This window comes from Puma concolor, chromosome A3, assembly GCF_028749965.1.
Source record: "Puma concolor isolate L17-30 chromosome A3, mPumCon1.1.hap2, whole genome shotgun sequence".
In the NCBI taxonomy this organism is placed as follows: Eukaryota; Metazoa; Chordata; class Mammalia; order Carnivora; family Felidae; genus Puma; species Puma concolor.
In genome coordinates, this window is record NC_141669.1 from 77,605,980 (window position 1) to 77,631,813 (window position 25,834).

General features: G+C 43.7%; 1 protein-coding gene across 2 annotated transcripts in view; it reads left to right on the forward strand.

Annotated features, from left to right (window-relative positions):
• ABCG5 (ATP binding cassette subfamily G member 5) overlaps window positions 1-25,834 on the forward strand; it is a 33,473-nt gene that overhangs the window by 1,030 nt on the left and 6,609 nt on the right. Inside the window, exons 2-11 of one of the 2 annotated variants that reach the window (XM_086701211.1) lie at window positions 88-209; window positions 7,170-7,306; window positions 7,388-7,486; window positions 12,888-13,020; window positions 14,182-14,321; window positions 15,083-15,212; window positions 15,674-15,887; window positions 15,970-16,040; window positions 17,199-17,337; window positions 22,915-23,100. In XM_086701211.1, coding sequence (XP_086557337.1) covers window positions 88-209; window positions 7,170-7,306; window positions 7,388-7,486; window positions 12,888-13,020; window positions 14,182-14,321; window positions 15,083-15,212; window positions 15,674-15,887; window positions 15,970-16,040; window positions 17,199-17,337; window positions 22,915-23,100 — 1,371 coding nt within the window. Of the gene's footprint in view, window positions 1-87; window positions 210-7,169; window positions 7,307-7,387; window positions 7,487-12,887; window positions 13,021-14,181; window positions 14,322-15,082; window positions 15,213-15,673; window positions 15,888-15,969; window positions 16,176-17,198; window positions 17,338-22,914; window positions 23,101-25,834 lie in introns of both variants that reach the window. The other variant, XM_025932338.2, reaches the window with a different exon arrangement.

Sequence of the window (25,834 nt, forward strand, 5' to 3'; positions counted from 1 at the left end):
TAAGAACCTGTCCAGAGACCACTGGGATTAGTGCTGAGGCACAAGGGTTTGGCCCCTTCTGGAACCCACACTTCCTTTCCTTTAAAGTCACCAGGTTGGACCCTGGTGGGACTTTACATCTTGCCGGCAGCAGTGGGACAGGCAGATCCTCAAGGATGTCTCCTTGTACATCGAGAGTGGGCAGATCTTGTGCATCTTAGGGAGCTCAGGTAAGCTTGGGAAGTACTTTAAATGTATGTTCTCAGTGAGCATTCAGAAAAGGCTTTGGCTTGCTTTGAACACATTGGGAAGTTTAAGTTGTAGCAAGAGGGCCACAAGTTTGGTATTAGAATGAAATCAAATGACATGTCTGACTGAATGGAATCTGGTACTAATGTGACGCCTTTAGAAAGATCCTTGGAAAAGAATAAACTCCTGGGGAGCCTGGGTGGCTCAGTTGGTTAAGTGTCTGAGTTTGGCTCAGGTCATGATCTCAAGGTTCGTGGATTCGAGCCCCGCATTGGGCTCTGTGCTGGCGGCGCAGAGCCTCCTTGGGATCCTCTCTCTCTCTGCCCCTCCCCCACTCACATAGTGTCTGTCTCTCTCTCTCTCTGTCTCTCTCTCAAAATAAATCAACTTAAAAAAAAATAAAGTCCTGCCTAACATATTAGTTAATTCATATTTCAAAGTATGGAAAGCCCCTAACATGGTGCCTGGCATGTAGAAGTACTCAGTAAACACAATTTCCCTGATTTTTATATTGTGCTCAGGGGCAGGAAAAAAATTAAGCACAAAGATACCCACTTAGCCCCATATCCATTGTTTTTTGTTTTCTTATGATGCATTTCAAATATACAGGCAAGAGTAGAGAATAAAGAAAGTTCATGTATTAACATCTGGCTTTATCAAATCTTAACATCAACATTATACCGTATTTGCTTCATGTCCTTTTTTTTTTTTTTTTTAAATCCAAGTCAACATATAGTGTAATAATGGTTTCAGGAGTAGAATTTAGTGATTCATCACATATAACACCCAGTGCTGATCCCAACAAGTGCCCTCCTGAATACCCATCAGCCATTTAGCCCATCCCCCCACCTATCACCCCTCCAGCAACCCTCAGTTCTCTGTATTTAAGCGTCTCTTATGGTTTGTCTCTCTCTCTCTCTCTCTCTCTCTCTGTTTTTATCTTATTTTTTCTTTCCCATCTCCTATGTTCATCTGTTTTGTTTCTTAAATTCCATATGAGTTAAATGATATTTGTCTTTCTTTGATTTTGCTTAGCATAATACACTTTAATTCCATCCATGTTGTTGCAAATGGCAAGATTTCATTTTTTTTGATCATGGAATAATATTCCATTGTACATATAGACCATATCTTCTTTATCCATTTGTCAGTTGATGGACATTTGGGCTCTTTCCATAATTTGGCTATTGTTGATAGTGCTGCTATAAACATTGGGGTACATGTGTCCTCTTTTGTATCAGCATTTTTTTTATCCCTTGGATAAATTCCCAGTGGTACAATTGTTGGGTCGTAGGGTAGTTCTATTTTTAGTTTCTTGAGGAATCTCCACACTGTTTTCCAGAGTGGCTACATCAGATGCATTCCCACCAACGCTGCAAGTGTTCCCCTTTCTCCACATCCTCACCAATATCTGTTGTTTCCCGAGTTGTTATTTTTAGCCATTCTGACTGGTGTGGGGTGGTATCTCATTGTGGTTTTGATTTGTAGTTTCCTGATGATGAGTGATGTTGAGCATCTTTTCATCACATCCTTTTTTTTTAAGGAATTAAATATTACACACTTCACTGAGGCTATCTTTGTGCCCATTTCCCACTTTATCCTCCTTCTCTATTTTGGGTTATCTACACTTGAGGCTGAATTCACTGTTTGTCTCTGTGTCCCTACATCAGCCAGTCATTGCTCTGGGCAGGTGTAGCCTCCAGAGAGGCAGATCCTTGTGTCTGAGGGCAATGGCCCATGGGGATCACAGCTGTTGACTCCTCAGCATTGACCCTGACAAGTGGATCTGCATGGACACTACAGGGTCCACTACTACACTAGGTTATCCCATACACTTTCAGGGTAAAAGATTCTGACAGACTGGCTTCAGGGTAAAAGATTCTTCAGACTGGTTGAGTTCTTGTTTGCACTGCATTGTTGACATTTCCTGGCACTACCTACTTGCGTTCTTCTCTGTAATAGCAGTGGGTAACACAAGTCTGCAAAAGTCAAGCACGGTCAGCCTCATTTGTCCTGGGAGTTAAATCCATAGCCATTCCCCTGCCACAGCAAGTAAACAACTGGGTGGCAATAGTAGCATTAAGATTAAATGAGAAGGAATTCAGTGACAAAAAGTGTTAACCCTTTGCTGAGATTTCCTGTCAGTTCCTATTTCCAGTTTTTCAAAATTTCTAACTATATGCATGTACTGTGACATCCAGGGTCCTTCTAATTTTCCTTTTGTTAATTATTACATTCTTCTTTAAAAATAAGAAAACCTGAGTTATTCCTGTAGTTTTTTGCTTGTCTTCTTTCTGTAGGATTAGAGTGGTGTGTGGCACACAACAAAGAATGACTTCACATTCTCAGAAGGGTGTCCCACAGGCCAGTGTCATGCTTCATGCACATCTCAGCAGGACAGTGGGTGGGAGGCCTTGATCTGGGAGCTCATGGGCTGGTTTGTGATCATACCTAATCATAGTTTTATAACAATGTCTATCCTGTTATACTGGCCATGAATTCATAGTAGACTGCAAATTCACCTGGGAGTGAGGTTTTGTTTTGTTTTGTTTTGTTTTCTTTCTGTATTCTCAACAACTAGAATAGGACTAACCACATAGTAGGTACTTAGTAATATGTGTTGAATCAGTGGTATGTTAGCATTTCACAAAATGACATATGATTCCATTGGTGTCTTACCTCACACGGCGCTGTTTGTCAAATCTTTATTAGTGAAGCAAAAGAAGACAGATAGTCAAAGTCTCACAACAGAATGGTCTAATGTAAGCCTGCCTAGGGTCACCCAACATTCCGGGGGAGGGTAAATATATTTGACTCATTATTTGCTATCAGTTGGGACCCAGACTCTGGGCTGCTTGCTCCCTTGTAGAGGACTATTTAGTTATAAACAATTTCTGTCTGTTTAGGGAAGATAACTCCAAAGGTCATGGTTTTATTGCCCTATAGGGCATTAACCTTTTGTTTTCTTTTTTTATTGTGGTAAAGTACACATAAAATTTACCATCTTAACCATTTTTAAGTGTACAGTTCAGTGGTAATAGATACATTCACATTGTTGTGCAGCCATCTCCACCATCCATCTTGCAAAGCTCTTGTAAAGCCCTTCATCTTGTAAAACAAACTCTACACTCATTAAGCAATAACTCTCCATTCCTCTTGCCTCCAGCCCCACCATTATACTTTGTCTGTATGATTTTGACTACCCAGCCTCATAAAAGTGGAATCATACAGTATTTATCTTTTTGTGTCAGGCTTATTTCACTTAGCATAATGTCCTCAAGCTTCATCCATGTTGTAGCCTGTATCAGAATCTCCTTCCCTTTTAAAGCCCTTTTAAATTCCATTGATAACTATACCATGTTTGCTGCTCTGTTCATCCATTAATGCATCCATTAAAGGATACCTGAGTTGCTTCCACATTTTAGCTATTGTGAATAATGCAATGAAGATGGGTGTACAAATATCTGTTTGAAACTGTTTTCAATTCTTCTACCAAGAAGTAGAATTCTTCTTCTTTTTTAAAAAATTTTTAATGTTTTATTTATTCTTGAGAGCAAGTGAGCATGAGCAGGGGAGGGGCAGAGCGAGAGAGGGACACAGAATCCGAAGCAGGCTCCAGGCTCTGAGCTGTCAGCACAGGGCCTGAGATGGGACTCGAACTCACAGGCTGTGAGATCATGACCTGAGCCAAAGTCGGATGCTCAACCAACTGAGCCACCCAGGCGCCCCAGTTCTTCTACTTTTTCTACCAAGAAGTAGAATTTCTGGGTCATATTGTAATTCTGTTTTTAATTTTTTTTTTTTTATTTTAATTTTTTTTTTTTTTAATTTTTTTTTTTCAACGTTTATTTATTTTTGGGACAGAGAGAGACAGAGCATGAACGGGGGAGGGGCAGAGAGAGAGGGAGACACAGAATCGGAAACAGGCTCCAGGCTCCGAGCCATCAGCCCAGAGCCTGACGCGGGGCTCAAACTCACGGACCGCGAGATCGTGACCTGGCTGAAGTCGGACGCTCAACCGACTGCGCCACCCAGGCGCCCCTGTTTTTAATTTTTTTAAGAAACTACTGTTGTTTCTGCAGTGGCTATACCATTTTATATCCCCACTAACACTGCACATGGGTTCCAATTTCTCTACATCCTCACTGACACATGTTGTTTTCCAATTTTTTGATAGTAGCCTTCCTAAAGAGTGTGAGGTGGTATCTCATTGCAGTTTTAATTTGCAGTTACCTAATGCTTAGTGCTGTTGAGCATCTTTTCATGTGCTGCTTGGCCATTCATATATCTTCTTTGGAGAAATGTCTATTTAAGTCCTTTGCCCAATCTTGAATTGGGTTGTTGTCGCTGTTGTTGTTTCTGAGTTTTAAAGCTCTTTATGTATTCTGGATATTAATCCCTCATCAGATACATGATCGCAGATATTTTTCCTATTCTGTGGGTTGCCCTTTTACAGTGCGGATAGTGTCTTTTGATGCACAGAATTTTTAAATTTTCATGAAGTCCAATTTGTCTATTTTTTCTTTTGTTACCTATACTTTTGGTGTCATATTCTAGGACATTTAGCATTTTTGTGTCTAACTTTGCATCTTCTTCTTTTTATTTTCCACTGATTATACATATCAGTTTCTTGTATTATTTTTTTTGAATAAACTTTTTCATCCTGCTGGTCAATGACTAATGAGTTGATAGGTAATAAAGTTGAGATATCTTTAAAAAGAGGTTAGCTATGTATTTCTATGTAAAAAGTATCCCAGAACTAAGTGGCTTAAAACAATAAAAATCATTACTATCTCTCAGGGTTTCTATGAGTCAGAAATTTGGAAGAGACTTTGTTGGGTAGTTCTGGCTGGAGTGTCTCATGAGATTATAGTCAGAAGCCTGCTGGGCTGCAGTCATCTGAGGGCTTGAGCAGAGCTGGAGAATCCACATGCAAGGCAGCTCCCCTGCATGCTGGCTGGCAAGTTGGTGCTTGCTGTTGCTTACTGAGAATATATAACATGAGAAGAGCCAAAGGCCCAGGAGAGAACCCTAAGTGTCACCCACAGGAGGCTGGGAGGGAGCAGCCAGACCAGCAGGATAAAACAAAGAGGATGAAGTGGCATCAAAGCCAAGGGAGAGAGATTTATAGAGCAAGGCAGGCAACAGTATCAAATGCTTTTGGGAGGAAAGTACCCACCAGATACAGCAGCAAGGAGGCAACCTTGATGACCTCAGGGAGGCCAGTTTTGATGTGATGGGACTGGAATCCAGGCCCGAAGATATTTGGAGCTTCTGTCAGAGTTGAGGTTGGATCACAGAAATAGAAGGTCAAGGAAGCTTCTAGTTCAAGGAACCACATACGAGGGTTAGGATCATGACTGGGAAATTTTAGAGCATTTTTGAAAGACAACTTGAATGAAGTCATATTTTGTTTTTTTACACTCCCTCCCCTCTTCCCACACTGACCTCTACTGAACATGCTGGAGCTAACTCTGATCTTGGTCAGCCCATGGGTTAAATAAGAACACCACCGCTAATGGAGTTTGGCTCATTCGTCTTTGTACCCCTCACAGCAACAAGCGATTGCTTTACAGTATTTGAACAAAAGATCTTCTCTGCGGTTTTGCACAAATCATCATATCCTTGGTAGAATTCTGTCTTTTCAGGCAGTTCAGAACCTCTTGCCTGTTAACTTCTTAGCAGCCTGACCATGCTAATTCCTGTGTCCATTTACTCTCTGGGCTCATGTAGGTTTATGTCCAGTATGAAAACGAGGGGCCAGCTGGTGTCTTATCCTAACTGTATCACCTAACCTCTAACATTAGAAAAATGAAACCAGGGGAAAGCTGTTAGTGAGGTTCTCAGTGTAGGCTGAGGCCAACGTGATTTTACTAAAGGACTTGCTAGGTTAGTGCTTCTGAAACTCTGATATGTGTGGTAATTACCCAGAGATTTTATTAAAAAGCAGAATCTTGGGGCACCTGGGTGGCTCAGTCAGTTAAGCATTTGACTCTTGATTTTGGCTCAGGTCATGATCTCATGGTTCATGAGATGGAGTCCTGCGCTGGGCTGTGCGCTGACAGTGCAGAGCCTGCTTAGGATTCTCCCTCTCCCTCTGCCCTCCCTCCCCCTTCAAAATAAATGAACACTAAAATATATATTTAGGGGCACCTGAGTGGCTCAGTTGGTTAAGTATCCAACTCCAGCTCAGATAATGATCTCATGGTTCATCAGTTTGAGCCCCGCATCGATTTCTCTGCTGTCAGCACAGAGCCGGCTTCAGATCCTTTGTTCCCCTCTCTTTCTGCCCCTCCTCTGCTTGTTCTCTCTCTCTCTCTCTCTCTCAAAAATAAATAAACTTTTAAAAAGTATGTATTTTACACACACACACACACACACACACACACGCACACGCACACGCACACGCACACGCACACGCACACACACACTGAAATCAGAATCTGATTCAGTAGGCCTGGGCTGGGGCTGAGAGTTTGCATTTGTGCCAGGTGCTCAGGTGGTGGTGTTGGTATTCCGACCACACTTGATTAGCAAGGTTCTAGGCAGTGTTCCCTATTTTCAGGAACCACTAACTGATCCCTGGTTGGGGGAGGCGGGTGCAGAAAGAAATTCAGATGTCCTAGATCCAAACGTTTTCCAAGAGCCTCGGTTTTCTTTTTATTCTGATCCTATTTTTTTCTTTTTCAACTCAAAATAGCTTTAGAAGCAAATAGGCAGACAAAGCCCCTCCAGTCCTGACTGGGATGAAAGAAATGCCTCGTCTCTCTGTGACTTTTTTGGACAAGCCGGAAAGACTCATTGGTGGCATGAGCGTTTGACTCAAGAGGCTAAAGAGAGAGCAAGTTAGTGCTAGACCAGGGGCCCACAGAGGGTCTGGGGATGGCCTGGCAATACCTCATGGAGGGAGTCTTCTTGGGCCTTGTCTTTTTGTCTCCCAGGCTCCGGGAAAACCACGCTGCTAGATGCCATGTCTGGGAGGCTGCGGCGCACGGGGACCTTCCTTGGGGAGGTGTTCATGAATGGCCAGCTGCTGCACAGGGACCAGTTCCAGGACTGCTTCTCCTATGTCCAGCAGGTGGGTGCATCCCCAGTCCCCGCCCCAGCTGCTGCAGCCTGGCCTTGGCCACTGCCATGCTGATGCCTCCCTCTTTCGCAGAGTGACACGCTGCTGAGCAACCTGACGGTGAGGGAGACTCTGCGCTATGCAGCACTGCTGGCTGTCCGTCGCTGCTCCCCAGGTTTCCTCCAGAAGAAGGTGGGTAGCATCTGGCCTTCTGCAGCCCTGCCCCCTAGGGTATCACCCCACCATGGTTCTGCACCCCCCTTCCCTCCACTTATCCATTCCTCCCCTTCACTCTTTACCTCTTTAGTGGGGACTTGCGCTGCCCAATTTGGCACCCACTGGTCACCTGTGGCTTTGAGCACTCAACACATGGCCAGGCCCACTTGAGATGTGCTATGAGTGGGAAACGCCCAGGGGTTTTTGGAAATTAGTCTGAAAAAAAATATGAACTATCTTATTAGTTTTTGAAATACTGGTTACAGGTTGAAATGGTAGTATTTTGGCTGTATTGGGTTAAATAAATTATATTAAAATTAATTTTACTTGTTTCTTTTTAAAATGTGACTACTAAAACATTTGAATTCTATACGTGGCTTGTATTATATTTCTATGGAATGGCATCGTTCTAGGAGCTCAGTGTTTGAATAGTTATTTTCCTCACAGTACTTTGCTCTGCAGCCCTGTGGAGACTTTTCTCAACTTTCTTTGAGGTATTTTGAATGTGCCTTATCCAAACTGGATTAAGTTAATGAAGGGACTATTGACTTGTCAACTCTTTCTGGGTTTCAGTCTGTTTCTTTAAGTGTATCTAATTTGGAAGTAGTCAGAGGTAAGCCCACAGGGACTAAGGGTGTGTGGGTAGGTGTGCCACCTACAAAGCAGGTGAAGTTCCCTGGGAAATAGGCCCTCAGAGGAGGGTCACCAGAGGAGGCCAGCAACATCTGTTTCAGAGGCTTCAGCAAAGCCACAGTGAAGTTCCTCCTGGGCACACAAATTCTATCTGCTGTCCAGACTCCAAGGTTAGCCTCCTTTAATGCCATTGGGGCTCCAAGGAAATCCTCCATCTCAGCTGAGGGCGCCCCATCCTTATCAAGCACTGCTGAGTCTGCCCCAGGAACTTGCTCAATTTGTCCCTGGCATTGGACTTTCAGACAGGGCTTAGAGAGTGGAATTAGGTCTAAGCTGTGTCCCAAGTGCTAGCAGATTTGTTTGATAAAATACCCGGGTGAGTAAAGAGCATTCTTCTGTTTGAGAGTCCTAGACAGTGCTGGAGGATAAGCTTTTACTCCAGAGGAGTCTTAGCGAGGAGCCTGGCCCTCGAAGAGGACCATCAGCCTCACAGAGTGATACTTAGCTCTGTTCCTGGAGGTTACCTTAGAGTACTCAGAATGCATGGTGAGGTTCTTGCTACTCTACTAGGTTATACAGGCATTCCTTGGAGATACTGTAGGTTTGGTTCCAGACCACTGCAGTAAGGCAAATACCAAAATCCATGGAGTCAGGTGAAGTTTTTGGTTTCCCAGTGCATGTAAAAGTTATGTTTATACTATACTGTAGTCTGTTAGGTGTACAGTAGCATTATGTTTAAAATAAACAATGCACAGGGGCGCCTAGGTGGCGCAGTCGGTTAAGCGTCCGACTTCAGCCAGGTCACGATCTCGCGGTCCGTGAGTTCGAGCCCCGCGTCAGGCTCTGTGCTGACAGCTCAGAGCCTGGAGCCTGTTTCCGATTCTGTGTCTCCCTCTCTCTCTGCCCCTCCCCCGTTCATGCTCTGTCTCTCTGTGTCCCAAAAATAAATAAACATTGAAAAAAAAATTAAAAAAAAAATAAATAAACAATGCACATCTTAATTTAAGAATGTTTTAGGGGCACCGATGTGGTTTGGTCAGTTAAGAATCCGACTCTTGATTTTGGCTCAGGTTGTGATCTCACGGTTAGTCAGTTCAAGCCCCGCATCTGGCAGCGCAGAGCCTGCTTGGGATTCTGTCTCCCTCTCTCTCTGCCCTTCCCATCCTTGCACATGCTCGTTCTCCCCGCCCCCCCCTTTTCAAAATAAAATAAACTTAAAAAAAGTAAAAATACTTTATTGACACACGAAATAAGCAAATGCTGTTGGAAAAAATGGTGCCAGTAGACTTGTTTGACACAAGGTTGCCACAAATCATTACTTTGTAGAAAATACAGTATCTGTGAAGCCCAGTAAAGTGAAGAACAGTGAAACAAGGTGTGTCTGTACTCTGAACTCTCATAGCTGGCTGGCATTAAGTCAGGCTTTGTTCACACATAGTATTGCATTTCATTTTGGCATCAACCCTGTGAGGGAGGCATTATCTCCTAACACACAAGATTAAGATCAGATAGTTGGGAATGGCAGAGCTGGGATGTGACCCTAGGCTGTCTAGTTCTATCATGCCTTCCTGAGCTCCTGGGATCTCCCGAGCCACATTGTGATGAGAGAAGATGGAGGTCGAGTTCAGCCCACACTGAGGCACAGACATTTTCACGTGACTTAGCCCTGACAGTGAGTAACAGATGAGTCCATCTGTGGACTCTGCTTGCTTTAGTATTTCTGTTTCCAAAAAGGGCAGGAGAAGATCCTATTGGTATCTGAGTGGGAGAAATGAAATCATAAACAGATTCTTCTGAGTTAGTGATCCACTTATGTCACATATCCCGATGAGAGAATGAATCTAAGAAAGCCATGGATCTCTTCCCCAGAAAGTACACATATATGCATAAATATTCAGAAAATTTATGGATGCTTTGCAATCAATTGATGGCAAAATTGTCCCCCCCTGCCCCCAGTAACTGTTCTCTTGGCACTGGCAGCCCCTAAAAGTCCTGTGAAAGTTCCTCTGCCTGAGAAAGTACTTTCTGAGCAAATCTAGTCCACAGAACATAAAATCTGGACAAAGTAGTAAGAAGGAAATGGTGGTAATAGAGGGCAGAGCACAGCAGATCTCTCCTCTAAGGAACCTGAACATAAAGCTGTGGTTGACATGGGCAGTCTCTGTCTGCTGGATTGTGGGCTAAACCTTGTGCTTCATGGGCCACTTGAGAACCCAGACAGTTCTCTCAGTCCCAGTCTGTCACTTGCTAGTGGTGTGACCTTGGGCAAGTTATGTACCTCTCTGAGCATCTGTTTCCTCCTCCATAATGAATAAATAATAATGCATCTCTCCTGGTATTAATGTGAGGAATGAGTCCATTTATTTGAGAATACATAGCATAGAGGTTGTTGATCCCAGTGATCCCAAGGGTTCCTTCTAAGACATTGTGAATTCCATTCCCAGTAGTGTTCGCCAAACAGAGAGGCTTTGGGATAGAGTATGAGACATCTGAAACAGGTTAAATAAATGCCTCCTCTCTCTATCCCTTCCAAGCCAGGAGAGCGAGTTTACTCCTTTATTCTGGTTGTTGCAGAGCAAATGACAGGGATGCTCAGGAATCTGCCCTGGCAGGTGAGCACATCAGCCTGGCCATATCAAGCAAAACTCAATTCCAGGATCCTTCTACTCTGATGGCAAGAGGAGACCCTTTTTTCCAAAATAAATCATACTGGTTTATTTATGCATAATTAACCTCGTTTTCCTTTGGATGTAGTACAGATGTATTCCTTCTTGTGGTCAAATCTACATCTATGCTTTTGATCCCACTCCTGGCTCTTCTGGAACTTTGTTCCACAAATCATCTCCTCTTTTACTCCAATCTACTTTGTTGTTATTTTTTTTTAAGTTTTTACTTATTTTGAGAGAGAGAGCAAGCACGAGTCGGGGAGGGCAGAGGGAAGGAGAGAGAGAATTCTAAGAAAGCTCTGCATTCCACACTGAGTCCGATGCAGGGCTTGATCTCATGACTGTGAGATAATGACCTGAGTCGAAATCAACAGTCGGGTGCTTAACTGACTAAGTCACCCAGGCGCCCCTACTTTGTTATTATATATTTTTTTAATGTTTCTTTTTGAGAGAGACACAGAATGCAAGCAGGGGAGGGGCAGAGAGAGGGAGACATAGAATCTGAAGCAGGCTCCAGGCTCTGAGCTGTCAGCACAGAGCCCGATGCAGGGCTCGAATTCACGAGTGGTGAGATCATGACCTGAGCTGAAGTCAGACTCACGACTGACCTACCCAGGAACCCCTGTTGTTATTTTTTTAATGTAGTGTTTTGTTTCTTTTTTCATGGTAAAAGTAACACAGTCTCTTTGGATGTGTATGGGAATGCAACTCATTACCATATATGTAGGTATTTTCAGTCTGTTTCTAGCTGCTTTCCCCAGGGCCCTATGTAGATATGGGTAATCAGCAAGGCAGGGCCAGAAGTAGAGGTTTTTGAGTCTCTGGAGATGGGTTAAGCTGAGGAAGGAAAGAAGGAATGGGAGGGAAAAGGCCAACCTTCTTGATTAGACAGTCATTAAAGAATGTTTCTAGTTTTGGGGAAGTTGAGGAGGAGGAGTAAGGAGAGGGTGTCAGGGAGTGGCAGAGTCTAAGAGAAGTGGAGAGAGAACTGGAACAGGACATGAAGTGTGGCTGTAGGTAATAAACTGGGTCCTCTGTAAAGTCCTTAAAGATATTCAAGTAAAGAATTGGCATTATTTTTAATTACTTTTGATAACTGGATTATATTTGATGCAAAACCACACTGAAAGTGGTCCAGGTGGGACTCCAGGACTTATTTGGGTTATATAAGGGTAGTCAGGTTTAGTTCAAACCAAATTAGGGTTTTTTTGATATATAAAACATTTATCATAATAAAATTTCAAAAACCAGACATATTTTTTTAAATGTTTATTTTTGAGAGAGTGCGAGCGGGAGAGGGGCGGAGAGGGAGGGAGACACAGAATCGGAAGCAGGCTCCAGGCTCCGAGCTGTCAGCACAGAACCCAACCTGGAGCTCAAACTCATGAGCTGTGAGATCATGATCTGAGCCGAAGTCAGATGCTTACCCAACTGAGCCATCCAGGTGCCCCCCAAACATATTTTAAAAAGCTATGTTGTAACTGTACCTTTGGAGGATCTTTATGCTGGACTCAATGCAACATCTGAAAATAGGGGTCCAACAGGGGCGCCTGGGTGGCTCAGTTGGTTAAGCATCCAGCTTCAGCTCAGGTCGTGATCTTGTGGTTCGTGAGTTCGAGCGCCATGTTGTGCTCTGTGCTCTCAGCTCAGAGCTTGGAGCCTGCTTTGGATTCTGTGTCTCCCTCTGCCTCTCCCCCTCCCCCTCCCCCAGTCAGTCTCATTCTCTCTCTCTCTCTCTCAAAAATAACATTTAAAAAATTAAAAAAACGATTTCTGTGAAAATAGGAGTCCAATGAAGTCTCCAGTGTTTCCTGGTGAATTTCCCTGAAACAAATGTAAACAGTTTTGTTGCTCTAGAGACTTTTGAAAAACAGTTTTATTATTTGTTCTAATCTGACACATGTATTATGATTTAGACCAAATTGAATTTTACCGTAATAGGCATGTTCTCCCTAGAGTGTGGTGAAAGTGGCTGAGCACTCCCGGGAAGTGTGTTGCCTCTCCCATGCCACCTGCAGGCCATGAATTAGGGCAGCAGCCCAGCAGACCAGACTTCTGGGACTTTGTGTCTCAAACAGGTGGATGCAGTCATGGTAGAGCTGAGTCTGAGCCACGTGGCAGATCGACTGATTGGCAATTACAACCTTGGGGGAATTTCCAATGGCGAGAGGCGCCGGGTCTCCATTGCAGCCCAGCTTCTCCAGGATCCCAGTAAGTGGGACTCAGAACTACTACCGGCTGCTGCCCGTCTTCCATAGGTCTGGAGACGTTTTCGGTCCCTTTTTTCATAGTCTCCATTTGCAGAGAGGTTTGTGTGGAACTGACGTCCCGGACATCAAACCAGGGACCCTGTTTCTTTGGAAATACTATGTAGTTCCTGATGCCATTCCACCATCTGAGTACAAAACAGCTCTTAGACTTGGAAACACTGCATTTGTGTTTTAATGTGCAGTGAAGGTCTTCCATGAACACATGGGCCTGGCCTGTCCATCCTGACTTCTTACTAGAGCAGCACCACTGAGTGTGCTGTGGAAAACCAGAGAGTTTTGGTGTGACTAGAGGTACTAATAAAATGGCAGGAATTAAAGCAGGACTTTGATACACAAAAAATTGTATATTTTGGAGGGAGAAGTATCAAGATGAGGTAGCCAGTCACCTGCCTCTCCTGCTGAGTTTGGTCGTTCTCCCTGCCACTGGGGGAACCTCAGCACTTACATGCCCCTAGAAGAGGACATACTACATTTGGATACTACACTGAGGCAGACTAAGACTGCCTGCTCTTCAGATGGTGGTTGATCACTAGAAGACAAGGAAGAGAGATGTTCTTAACAGCCCATCTCACTTTCTAGGTAGAAAGAACCACATTTAAACTCTCTAAAGAATCTAAGCCCCTGTCCCACCTCAGACTTTGTTGTATGGGTCAGAGTTTTTTGCAGCACAGAAACCCTGTCAGTATTGGAAAGTGCTCCACATAAAGTGAGGTTATGTCTTTTTAACCAGCCTCCTCTCAACCTTTTGAAAACAACTTGGTGCCTGCTCACCAGCCCTCGTGCTTTGTCATTGGTCTTTTGGACAGAGCCCCAACAGTCCACAGTACCATGTGAGAGGCTGATCTTGTTTCTGCCCTGTTCTCTCAAGGATTAAAGCCAAAATGTGCTATGCAGCTGGGAGTTGGGTCTTACTAGGTCAGGTTCTCTCTCTTGGGCTTGGACTGAAAGCCGGTTTACATGCAGGTACTCCTCACAGCATACTATTTGGATGGAGTAAGATGGGATGGGACATCTCCATAAAGAACTATTCAAAATTCTGAGTTTAGAGCCCAAAGCCCAGGCTCATCAGTGACTCAGAAACCTGACCCTTCCTTGCCTGTAGAGGTCATGCTGTTTGATGAGCCCACCACAGGTCTGGACTGCATGACAGCAAATCAGATCGTTGTCCTCCTGGCAGAGCTGGCTCGCAGGAACCGCATTGTGATTATCACCATCCACCAGCCACGCTCTGAGCTCTTTCAGGTGAGAGGGACGTCTCTTGTTCCTGCTTAACTCATCAGGGGTGGGTAGATGTGTGTGTGGAGATGGGGATCATGAGGGAGAGATTAGTACTTGTCAACCAGAGCAATTGGAGCCAGTATGGGCTTCCTGATATAGGAAGGGCACCTACCATGTACCAAATACCTTCTGTGCACTAGCTCATTTAGTCCACACAACAGTCCTATGAGGTGGGCATCTGTACTGTCACTTAATAGAGAAGAGGGAGCCTTAGAAATGATGCCAAATTGAGTCAATACCACACAGTAAAAAAGCTGGAAGTGGCATTCATGGTCCAGTTGGCTTCAAAGGCTGTGTCTTTCCACTGAATCATATAGATTTCCTTCCAAAAATCTCACTTCATCTTCCCAGGATACTTCCCAGGATACTTTCCCAGGAGCTGTTATTTGCCTCCTGTAGACAAGGATCTGAGATTAAACACATGAACATCTTGTCCAAGGTCACTCACTCAGTGGCACGACTAGGACTCAGACCCAGGTCCACTGGCCAGCTCCAGGAGTTCTCCTCCACCCCAGATATGATGCTGGGCCCAGGCCGGATGCAGCATTGTGCACAGGAGCAACCCCAGCTGAAAAAAATAGGGACATGCTCTGTGTGTCTCCAGTGGACACAATAAGAATACTGATGCATGGCTAAGATAATCAAGGACCCACTGCTTGGAAATTTATTCTCCTGAAGAATATGGTAACCTGATTATACACTAATACCATCTATTTTCCAATCAGCTCTTTGATAAAATCGCCATTCTGAGCTATGGAGAGCTGGTTTTCTGTGGGACACCGGTGGAAATGCTTGATTTCTTCAGTGGCTGCAATTACCCTTGTCCCGAACATTCAAACCCTTTTGACTTTTATAGTAAGTTTTTTTTTTCACCTTTCCCATCATGAATGTTTATTAAACTTAACCATCTCAGATTTCTGCCTGGATGTCAACAGCACTGGTGGATTTTATTCTTGTTTTTGTTTCGGTGTTTTCACTCTTTAAGGAATTAGTTTGGCTGGGTCCCTTAACTTACCATCTGATAGATGACCTATCAGACTGAGGTGGGAGATCTCTCTTAAATGGGTGCATGTCCACTTTGTCAGAGAAAAATAGCTGAGCTTCTGAATTCTCACAGACAGCCTCAGTTGAATCCTCAAGGCCTTGCAGGTAACTTTAAAAGAATTCTGATTTTATAGGTGGGCATGAACAGAAAACATTTTGATTTTATAGGTGGGCTAGTACTCCTGAATCAATGATGAAACATGTATTAAAAGCCACTGTGCATATATTTGCATTTAAAAACTTATGGGCCATTTCTTTTGGGAAAAAATTAGTGGACCTGACATCAGTGGATACTCAAAGCAAAGAACGGGAAATGGAAACCTACAAGAGAGTCCAGATGATTGAATCTGCCTACAAAGAATCAGCAATTTATCACAAAACCTTGGAGAATATTGAAAGAGCAAAACACCTGAAAACATTGTCAACGGTTCCGTTTAAAACCAAAGATTCTCCTGGAGCTCTCTCTAAACTAGGTGTTCTCTTAAGGTAAGAGCCTCAGCCCATTTTAGGTGGTTAAGCATCCACCAGTGAAAGAAAAGGAATTAAAACAGGGCTGTTTGGTTTTCAGGAGAGTGACAAGAAACTTACTGAGAAATAAGCTGGCAGTGATTATGCGTCTTGTTCAGAATCTGATCATGGGTTTGTTCGTCGTTTTCTATCTTCTGCGGGTCCAGAACGATGTGCTGAAGGGTGCTGTCCAGGATCGCGTGGGTCTCCTATACCAGTTTGTAGGTGCCACCCCATATACAGGCATGCTCAACGCTGTGAATCTGTGTACGTGCCTGTGCCTAGGGCTGGGGGGGGGGGCACTTCCTCTCTTCCTGAATATCTCCCTTCTCCAGCTGGCACCTTGCAAGACTCCATGATTATAAGGGTATTTTGCTGAGCTAAACTTGGCCCTCTCCAGATTCTCTCCCTGGGGAATGGTAACTACTAAGTTACTGATATCTTAGTGTGAATTAGTTCACCAAGTAGATCTCTCTGAGGGTCTAAGGATCCAGGGAAACATGAAATTATGAGCTGCTGATGGGGCAGGGTTTGGGAAGGGTTTTTTTTAAAAAAGATCATCCCTGTTATCCCTTTCTCGGCCATTAGGATGTACAGCCCCTGGGAACCCAGATACCTGCCAACTTTGCACCATTAAATTCTTTTTGGAGACTATTTTAGGATAGCCAGCACCTAATTTTAAAACTCAGAGAATCCAGAAGCAATACCTAGTTGCCTGATGTTCTGTGCCAAAACTCTGCACAAAAAGAGGACAAAGTACCTCACATCATTTATGACCCTTTTGCACCTGTGTTCTTGAATTTGTGACACCCTTCCTTTGATTTTATTTTTTTTTTAATTTTTTTTTCAACGTTTATTTATTTTTGGGACAGAGAGAGACAGAGCATGAACGGGGGAGGGGCAGAGAAAGAGTGAGACACAGAATCGGAAACAGGCTCCAGGCTCTGAGCCATCAGCCCAGAGCCTGACGCGGGGCTCGAACTCACGGACTGCGAGATCGTGACCTGGCTGAAGTCGGACGCTTAACCGACTGCGCCACCCAGGCGCCCCTCTTCCTTTGATTTTAGAAGGAAATAAATTAGGACAGCCTTTGCAACCATACTGTAATTCAAGTAGAGTAGATTTCTGTGGTGGAAGGTATTTATAGTTCTGTGGATGGCAGGTTCCCCTTTCCAGGACTAGGGAGCCCTGGCTGGTTCCCACTGTACAGCCTCAGGTTTAGTTTTGGCTAGCCCTCCTTCCTTAGCTGTGTGGTGGCCAGCTGTTCTGAAATCTGCTTTCCATGCCCAGTTCCTGTGCTGCGAGCTGTCAGTGACCAGGAGAGCCAAGATGGCCTGTACCAGAAGTGGCAGATGCTGCTGGCCTATGTGCTGCACGTCCTCCCCTTCAGTGTCATTGCAACCATGATGTTCAGCAGTGTGTGCTATTGGTAAGGGGTTGTTCAAAGGTGTTTAGTCCCCCTGGGCCAGGCCTCCTGGGGAGTCCCAGATGGCCACTGGGACCAATGGAGGGGGAGCTCCAGGGTGGACAACTCCTTGCTCTTGGCCCTGGGGGGGGGGTCTGTCTTTGCCCATCAGTGTCTAGTACAATGTCCTGTCCTTCAGGACAAATAAAAGAACCCAGCTGGGGGCTGCATGGGACCTGAGAGCAGATCAGCAGGACTACATGTGCCAGGGACAGGCATGTCCCACATCTCCTGCAGGGCCTGGCCAGAGAAGATCGATCTTAAGTAGCTGGGATGCTGGGGGGGGGGGCGGTGGCGGGGAGAGGTGACAAGCAGCTGTTAAGCGTGGCTCAACATTAAGCAAGGCTTCTGAGCACCTGTCAGCTGGAACAGCAACTCTGCCTGACGTTTCCACTGACCCACCTGTGACATCACAGTTGGGCTGGTGTTGAGGGGGTTTGAGCAATGGAAGAATGACTATGGGAAGAGGCACTGAGGAGCCATGAAGCATCCCTGATGCTGTTCGGTTTTGATTGATGGCTTATAGACAATGCTTCTTTTTGGTTTTTTTTTGTTTCTTAGAGCTTTTAAAAGATATAAATCTGAAAATGTGTAGTTATTTGCATGATTTATCATCATAGGGAGAGGTATCTTTCCTAATCCCTGTGGCTTTCCCATAAGAAAAGATGGGGGCATTACCTGGTATTCTGTGACTCTAGTAGTGTAAATGTGCCCAGCTTGTCATCCCAGGAGAACTTCAGGCAGTCTTGAGATGTTGTCTTCAGGCCACGGGATTCATGACTGCCTGAATAATTATAGGTGCTCCTAACATAGCCAGTATTCAGACCCATGATATGTAATACCAATAATTACTATGAATTAAGTGATACATAGGTAAAAGATAAACCAGGGCCTAGTTAGTTTGAGCTCCCAGATGAGGACTGGGAAGGTCTTGGTGCAGGTGCTTAGAAGTTGGTATCACTCTGGAGAGTGACAGAGGCAAAGCCACTTGCTCCGAGTTAGCAGATTGGGCTCCCCGCTGAGGGCAATGGCAGGGACCATGGGGCCTCCCTGCTGGACCTGATGAAGCCTTATTCTCTGACACTCAGGAACATGTTGACTCTAATCCATGATGTAAATAAACCATGAGCCTTTCTAGTTCAGGCTGAATGATCCAGGAACAGATCATTTACAACCTGATCATTTTTGAGTAAATCAGGGTTGGCTGAAAATTGAAGACCTCGGTAATTTAGACTCTTGCTACTCAGTGTAGCCCACAGACCAGTGTCAGCCTTGCTTTTGAACTTGTTTAACATGTAGAATCTCAGGCCCAGCTACTGAATTGGATTCTGCATTTAACAGGATCCTCCTGGTGGTTCATGTGCACTTTAAAATTTATGAAGCACTGATCTTGAAGACCATACAGTCTTTGAAAAACTGCCCATGAGAAAGTTCTGTAAGATTTAAGAAAACAGGGAAGTGTAAGCATACAGGTCAGGACTATTTTTGATTAAAGTCAGATATAGAAAGAATCATTTCCAGTGGTAGCATGCTGTTAGCAACATAGCAAACACTTTGATTAAATGACAGCAATGTTTGTTGAATGCCTACTAAGCACCAGCTTAGCCAGCACAATACTAGGTGCAACAGAAGACTCAAAGAGGAGTGAACAGGAGGTGCTGCCCTCAGGCTTGCAATTCTGAAAGTTAAACATCTCTGAAAGTCAGAATGTATTTGTAACTCTTCTAGCAACATGCTGACATGAACTCAGTGGCAAAATCAGATGTGAACCCACACGATGTTCTCTGTACTTTTCCTACATAAACACTCCTGTTTAGCAGAAATATTAATGAGCTTGGTTACAGGTGGAGTCCCTAATCCCGCTGTGACAAGTATGGTCTGTGCAGTGTACAGACTTTCCAAAATCTGTAAATTGCCACATTCCAAAATACATCTGGCCCTAAAGCATTTCATATGATGGATTGTGGACATAAATCTCCAGATGACTTTTACTCGAAGTGTTAAGATTAGTGTTATAAAGAAGCACAGTCACTATGTTGAGGAATATAACAATAATAACAACAACTAACACATACTGAGCACTTGCTTTATGTCAAGCACTAAGAGCTTTAAATGTACCAATTCATGTAATCCTTTCAATCATTCTATAAGGGTGGCACTATACCTATCCTTGTTTGTAGGTGAGCAAACTGAGGTACAGATGGGGTATCTTCCCCATCCCAGCCAATTACAAAGGAGACCAAGAGCCGATTTGTTTGAGCGGGGAGAGCAACTCTTGGAGGACAACTCTTGGAGGACAAAACTCTTGGAGGACAGATGAGCAGAATTCCAATGGATAGAAAAGGGAGCAAGGGCATTCCAGGAAAAGAAAGAGCAGGGGCATAAGTTCAGGAGCAAAACGACATAAAACCTTTCCAGAGAAAAGATGCAGTTGTGCTGTGGGAATGAAGGATTATAAAGAGTAGTGAAAGATCTGACTGGCCCCTCTGGTGAGGTGGTGAATGCCAGGCTAAGGAGCTGAAGTGGATTTGATAATGGGATGGGACATAGGAGAGAAGTCTGAACCAGCGAGTGACCCATCTGTGATGGACTCTGGAGGGTGAGGCTGGCCCGCTTTGGCAGCAGACTGGAGTTAGGGCAGAGACCCTGGAGCCTTGGCAGCAGCCTATGGGAAAGGCAGAGGCCTTACTGAAGAGAGGAGCAGTGGCAACAAAAGGGGATTCACTTTGAAATACTAGGAAAGTAGAATCAAATGGGCTTAGAAACCATGGATTTGTTGGTGGTAAAGTCATAGAGAATGCCTGAGTGAGTTTTCCAGGGAAAACTCCATTGAGGGAATGGGATGGTGACAGTATCTTGACAGGAAAGAGCACGGACTTGGTTTTGAACATGTTGCATCTGGTATGCTACAGGACATCAGATGAGACACGTCATGCTGAGGTTTTGGTGGTAGGCTACAGCAGAAAGAAAAAGAGGAATAAGAGTAAAAGCCTGGGAATGGATTTTATAGGAGAGAATATTGGAAGGGGAGAAGGCAGTCTTGAGTGTAAACCTTATTTATTTATTTTTTTGAAAACATTTTAATGTTTATTTTTGAGACAGAGCATTAGTGGGGGAGAGGCAGAGAGCGAGGGAGACACAGAATCTGAGAAGCAGACTCCAGGCTCTGAGCTGTCAGCACAGAGCCCGACATGGGGCTCCAACCCATGAACCGTGTGATCATGACCTGAGCTGAAGTCGGACGCTTAAGTGACTGAGCCACCCAGGTGCCCCAAGTGCAAACCTTAGGAGGCACCTTTAGAGTGGGAAGCAGAAGGGTGATCCGGGAGGTAGAAGGAGTAACAGGACCAGGCAGCATCAGAGAAACCGAGGGAGGAGAGCATTTCAAGGAAGGGTAGTAAACTCATTCATATTGCAGGGGTTCAAGGAGATGAAGCATCAGATTAGGATGTCATTGGCAGTCTTCCAAAAACAAGCTTCAATAGGTTGGTGGAGGTGCAAGTCAGATTTACAAGAGAACAAGTAAGAAGAAGAAGATGCTGCTTGGAAGCTCTTGCTTCCAAGAGATGGAAGAAGCAGATGCTGCTTGGGAAGCTTGGTGGTGTAGGGTAGGATGAAGGGAAGGCAATTTGCTCACATGGTTATCAGGCTCAGGGAATTGATATTTCAGGATATGGTAAATAACACCATCTGGAAAAACCATTAGATTGAGAATAGATGAAACTATAGCAAAATAGGATAAGTCACAGATTACGTTTCCAGAGTAGAGCAGGGTAGGGATAGTGGAATCAGGTAACATGAAATCAAGGAGCAAGTAGATAGGATCAACTTGGCAATGATAGGGGGGAAAAGAGAAAGAATGAGCACAATACATGGAAGATAAAAAATAGGGAAGATAAAGTTAGCAAGAAATTCATAAAATGGGAGAGGATTCCATCTGCTGAGCACTGGAGAGAGTTTGAAATTGGGGAGATAATTTAAAATACAGGTATATATTAGCCATGAGGGAAGTGTTATTGGAACCCAATAAGCAATGAGAAAAAGTAAGGGGTCTTGGGACCGGCTGAGGCATAGTGGATCTAATTAGTACAGGATTGTGCCCTGTTCAGCACACCTACAGGGAGAGAACCTAAGTGAAATAACAGGGCTCCCAGGTGTGGGGATTGGGAAGGCAAAGAATAGCAGAAGCAGGTAAGGATCTGAGGCAGTGAGGACTTAGGGGAAACAGGAGACAGGAGGGATGCCATGATCGGAGAGAGCACTTTTATTTTTTTATTTTCATTTTTATTTTTTAACGTTTATTTATTTTTGAGACAGAGAGAGACAGAGCATGAACGAGGGAGGGTCAGAGAGAGGGAGACACAGAATCTGAAACAGACTCCAGGCTCTGAGCTGTCAGCACAGAGCCCGACGCAGGGCTCGAACTCACGGACCGCAAGATCACGACCTGAGCCGAAGTCGGACGCTTAACCGACTGAGCCACCCAGGTGCCCCGAGAGAGCACTTTTAGAATCTGAAATTTTGGAAGTAGAACAGTTTTGAGTAACATTGAAGTTTAAGACATGATGAATAATGAAGATTAGGTGGATGGAACCACTGGAATTGATCAGGTTACCTAATTAGGAGGCACTGATGTTGGTGGTTCATCCAGAAGGTTAAAGACCTTGAGGATAATGATAGTGGACAGGAGTGCAAAGACTGACCCTGGTCCAGATGCTATAAAATCCTCAAAGTTGAGAGAATGTTGTAAAAGCCACAAAGGATTACACGGGGAAAGAGAATTAACAGTATAAGCAAACCTCATGATTTGTATAAGGATGGAAGGCCTTGAAGAGTGGTAAGCAGGCATGCTTATAAGACATGCCAACTCCTTTTCCTTAGTCTACAAATAGAAGAAAGGGCAGCCATGTCTAATGGTTGTTGAGGACATGCTATCACCAGGGGAAATGTATGTAGTGGAAGGAATGTAAGAGTTAAGGGGTATGGATATAGGGAAGTGTGTTTATGAAAATGAAGATCAAATCAGTGGAAGGGGCTGGTAGAATAAAAGACAAGAATGGAATAGAGTCAATGGAGGTAGCGAAGGGTTTTCACGTGGGCAACAACCCCGCATGATGGGGATGAAGTGCAGGGATGGAGGGGCAGAGAAGCCCATGGAGTGAGCCTGGGAAAGTAGGCTAGCTAGAGTAGGAGCAGTGCTAACTAGGCAGAACATGGTTAATTATGGAGAAGCCTGGAGAGTTCAACAACCCTATTTATTGCACTAGTTGCGACCATTGTCTAAGTATTAATATTTTCCTGTGAGAACTGAAGGAGCTGGAAAAGGTGGCACACTAAGTTGGAGCCGACAGAAACAATGTGTGGTAATGAATGGTCTCAGATGTTGGCTGTGTTTCGAAAAGGCCTTTCAAAGGGGAGTTTGGCTTACCCTACAAACGCTTCCCACCCACCAACCACCATGAACTTATTCGTAGAAGGCAAATGTGATATTTTTATTAGATAACCCTTGGAGAGGAAACTAAAGATTTTATGTTTTTCTAGGACTCTGGGTTTATATCCTGAGGTTGCCAGATTTGGGTATTTCTCTGCTGCTCTCTTGGCTCCCCACTTGATCGGTGAATTTCTAAGTCTTGTGCTACTTGGTATGGTCCAAAACCCAAATGTGGTCAATAGCATGGTGGCTCTGCTCTCTGTTGCTGGGATATTTGTAGGATCTGGATTAATAAGGTAAGATACAACAATTCAAAGGATTTTCATGGATGATTTGTTGTTAATGGTCACTTGATAATGATGTTATAAGGCATTCCAGAGGAGAGCTATGTGATACTGGCTAAAGGTATCACCTTGTGGTCTGGAGTATTTATAGTGCTTGTTTACCATTGTTATTTAGACCTTGAACTGTTTACTATTTGTTCAGTAAAGTGTCTTCACACTGAGGATGAGGAAATGACAGTTGAGGCATGTTACCCATATTTGATTCACATGTAATAACAAGAGGAGGAAAACCAATCCATCCTCCAGAAAAACTCCCTGCCTGTATTGCAAGCTAAATAGCATGCATTTAATCCATTTTTGCCCTGGCACTGTGGTGTCTCTATTCTGGTTCTCAGTTCCCAGTTTCTTTTAAGAAGTAAGAACAGTCAGATAAGAGCTTGTGTGATAAAGGACAGAATCAAGAAAATACTAGGAATAGAGGACACACGCTGAATGTTAACAGAAATTATCTCTGGTAATATTTTTTCTTCATATTTTCCTTTATTTTGTAAATTTCTATAATAAACATCATTTTATAAGCAAGAAGTATATATACACACATGCATACATTTTAAAAAAGCAGTAGCAGAAAGGGTGAAAATTTTTTGAAGGGCGCCAGTAGTCCCAGGCAGGTAATGTGAGCAGGACCTGTAAGTACACTACGGGTCCCTGAGGACGTGTGACGGTGGTTGCTTCTTTGACTTAAACTCACCTCATACTTAACTTTGCTCCAGTCAAACCACTGTGAAGACTCACAGGCCACACGCAGCTCCCTGGAGAGCAAGGCTGCCCGGAGTTAGAGATTTCCTCTAAGCACTTAGCTGCCACATGGGCAAGTCACTTCTATCTACATTAGTTTCCTCACTTAATAAATGAAGCTAATGATCTTGGTCCCACCTTCCTCAGGGGAGTATGAGGAGCAAATGAGATAATCAACAGGAAGACACTTCATAAGCTGTAGTGAGTTCTAGAAAGTGAAGTGTTACAAAGTGAAGTGAGCTGGTTTTGATCAAAGAGGATTATTTTTACACCACCATTATTACACTGTATTTGTGTTGCTTAAGTGGATTGTTAGCATCTATAAAAAATGCTCAAGTCAAATCACCCCAAGGGTATGCAATCAAGCCAGCAAGGTATAGACCCACCTTGGGCAGGATCTCCACTTGAATATTTGAATCATTACATATTCCAGTCCATCTGGCACTGTTTTGTGTTTTTGATTTGTTGGAAAAGGGAATTCATTGTTTGAAAGAGAGGCAGTGGCCAACATTACCAAAGACTCTGGGGTTTTTGCAAAACCTCAATATCCCAAGGTTTCACCTGGGTTCCACTCCCATCACTGAAATGAAAATCTGCTCTTCAAGGACCACATCAACCTCCTAATCATAAAGTTCACATTTTTCCAAGTCATCACCTTTCCTGACTGACTGCCCGCAACATTTCCATTTTTGGCTGTCTCCTCCTTTAAACACAAACAGAAACAGCTTTGTTCTTTCTGCTTACAAAATAATGCACGTTCTTGGGGGGAAAATCTACACAATACAGAAGTGCATAAGGAAGACTAAAAGTTACCTGAAGAATTGCAACCTTCAGTTAAATTTTGTTGTGTATCTTGTTAGACTTTTATATAATCTTTAATAGAAATGAGATTATGCTGTTGTAGAGGAGTTAAGGATGCATTTAACAGTATAATGTTGGACAGTCCCATGTCAGTAAATTTAGATCTATGTTTCCTTCCTCTCTAAAGTACTCCAGGGGCTTCTATAATGTAGCCTGATTGTCCTCCTGTGTCTTTCATGGATCCATTTGTCTCCGTTTGCCACCTGCACGAAGCCTCTCTGCTGGTCCCTTGGCTAGATCAGCTCTCTGGGAGCCTGTCAAGTGCTGCTTAGGTTACAGCCTTCCTTCCTTTTTTTTTTTTAATTTAATTTGTTTAATGTTTATTTATTTTTGAGAGAGACAGCATGAGTGGGGGGGAGAGGCAGAGAGAGAGGGAGACACAGCATCTGAAGCAGGCTTCGGGCTGTGAGCTGTCAGCACATAGCCTGACGTGGGGCTTGAATTCACAAGCTGTGAGATCATGACCTGAACTGGAGTCAGACACTTAACCGACTGAACTACCCAGACACCTCTTTTTTTTTTTTTTTTTTTAACTTAAATTCAAGTTAGTTATAATATAGTGTAGTCTTGGTTTCAGGAGTAGAACCCAGTGATTCATCTCTTACATTTGACACCCAGTGTTCATCCCGAAAAGTGCCCTCCTTCATGCCCATTACCCATTTAGGCCATACCCCTACCCACCTCCCCTCCAGCAACCCTCAGCTTGTTCTCTGTGTTTAAAACTTTGTTATGGTTTGTCTCCCTCTCTGTTTTTATCTTATTTTTCCTTCCCTTTCCCTATGTTTATCTGTTGTGTTTCTTAAATTCCACATATGAGTGAAATCATGGTATTTGATTTTCTCTGACTTATTTCGCTTAGCATAATACATTCTGGTTCCATCCACATTGTTGCAAATGGTAAGATTTCATTCTTTTTCATCACTGAGTAGTATTCCTGTGTGTGTGTGTGAGTGTGTGTGTGTGTGTAGATGTGGTAAAGATATATATATGATATATATATATATAATATATACATATACATATATATACACACATTTCTTTATCCATTCATCAGTCAATGGACATTTGGTCTCTTTCCATAATTTGG